This window comes from Octopus bimaculoides, chromosome 25 (assembly GCF_001194135.2).
Source record: "Octopus bimaculoides isolate UCB-OBI-ISO-001 chromosome 25, ASM119413v2, whole genome shotgun sequence".
NCBI lineage: Eukaryota > Metazoa > Mollusca > Cephalopoda > Octopoda > Octopodidae > Octopus > Octopus bimaculoides.
Window position 1 is genome coordinate 7,180,594 of NC_069005.1, and position 2,017 is coordinate 7,182,610.

Below are 2,017 nucleotides of genomic sequence, written 5' to 3' on the forward strand. Positions count from 1 at the left end.
TTTTGTTGTGTCTGGAGAGATTCATTCTCTTTTAGTGCCTTATTATTTAACACACTCACCAGTTCGATTCCCACTCATTTCCTTGTTTATTTTTTCTAAAATTTTCATTGTATCTTGCAACCTTTTCAATAGTCATTGTGTGTGTGTGTGTGTGTGTGTGTGTGTGTATTATAGCATGTATTTTTAAATAGTAAGAAATGACTCCACTAAAATACAGCAGTTTACTTCCTTTTCCATTTATTCATTTTCATTTTTTTGCTTGTTTGTTTTTGTTGTTTCACATGTTTACATCTTCCCTTCTTCTTCTTCTTCTTCCCCACCTGGAAACAGGATTCTGAAGTTATCCGTATATTTGGCTCAATGATTAACCAAAAGTTGCAAGACTTTGAAGAGGAGGTGAAGCCGATCGGAGACGTAGTGACAAGGGCCACAGTTGAGATTTATACGGCTGTGGTAAATAAATTCCTGCCAACGCCAACCAAGATTCATTACCTGTTCAACTTGAGAGATATTTCCAGGGTGAGATTCTTCAGACGTTTAAACTTCATTGTTTTATTTACCTGGACAAGTAAATAGATTTTATTTGCCCACCATAAAAGTGCATACATGACTGTGTGGTTAAGAAGTTTACTTTGCGACCATGTGGTTTGGGGTTCAGTCCCACTGTGCAACAACTTGGACAGATGCCTTTCTACTATTGCCCTAGGCCAACAAATGCCTTGTGAATGAATTTGTTCTATGGAAACTATGTGGAAGCCTATGTGGAAGCTTGTTGATTTGTGTCTGTCCCTGTAACTTGGTGATTCAGTAAAAGAGACAGATAGAAGAAATGTTGGTTGTCGAGCGATGCGGGGGGAGGGGGAGACAAACACAGACACACACACAAATATATATATATATATATATATATATATATATATATATATACATACATACACACACACACAACAGGCCTCTTCCAGTTTCTGTCTATCAAATGTACTCACAACGCTTTGGTCGGCCCAAATCTATAGTAGAAGACATTTGCCCAAGGTGCCACATAATGGGACTGAACCTGGAACCATGTGGTTGGGAAGCAAGCTTCTTACCATGCAGCCATGCCTTTATATATATGTGTGTGTGTGTGTCTGCTGCGCTTTTGTAGAATTCAACCCAACTTTATTTACCAATTCCAGGTATTCCAAGGAATGCTGCGGGCACACAAAGACTATCATGATACCAAAGTGGCAATTACTCGCTTATGGATCCATGAATGTTTTCGGTAAGTTGTGAATTCCTCGAGGAAACTGACATTCTTCATTTTCTGTCCGGCTGTCTTCGTTACTGCTGCTGCTGTTGCTACTTTTGTTGTTGTCGTTAATTAACAGGTGGCTGGCTGGCTGGCTTCCTGAAGTTGGTGTTGTAGATCAATAGGTTATTTGCATGCCAGAACTCCAGGAGCCTAGCTCTCTCTTCATTTCGGGAACCAATTCCATGGCTCCCATGTACACCATGGAAGATACCAGGTTGCCATCTGACATGCCCATTAAAATCTCCAGCCACAAAGATGAGATCATTGTCACTCGTCTTTGAGGCAGCCTGTAGAAGGATATCATAAAAGTGGTCCTTCTGTTCATTTGGTAGACCCACTTGTTGGGTGGAGGCAGAGATAATTTTAGCTATACTATTCTGCAAGACTAGCCTGGCAGAAACATTAGCGCACCGGGCGAAATGCTTAGCGGTATTTCGTCTGTCTTTATGTTCTGAGTTCAAATTCCACCGAGGTCGACGTTGCCTTTCATCCTTTCGGGGTCGATAAATTAAGTACCAGTTATGCACTGGGGGTCGATGTAATCGACTTAATCCCTTTGTCTGTCTTTGTTTGTCCCCTCTATGTTTAGCCCCTTGTGGGCAATAAAGAAATAAGACTAGCCTGAATTTAAGCACTCTGTCGCAGACCCTGATATATAAATATATTCTTTTTTTTACTCTCTCTCTCTCTCCTTGACTAACTTTAAATCTTTAATCCTGCTTCTTT

General features: G+C 40.5%; 1 protein-coding gene across 1 annotated transcript in view; it reads left to right on the forward strand.

Annotated features, from left to right (window-relative positions):
* LOC106877328 (dynein axonemal heavy chain 2) overlaps positions 1-2,017 on the forward strand; it is a 141,464-nt gene that overhangs the window by 68,157 nt on the left and 71,290 nt on the right. The window contains exons 46-47 of the mRNA XM_052976818.1: positions 331-519; positions 1,176-1,261. Of these exons, the coding sequence (XP_052832778.1) occupies positions 331-519; positions 1,176-1,261 (275 nt within the window). The remainder of the gene's footprint in view (positions 1-330; positions 520-1,175; positions 1,262-2,017) is intronic.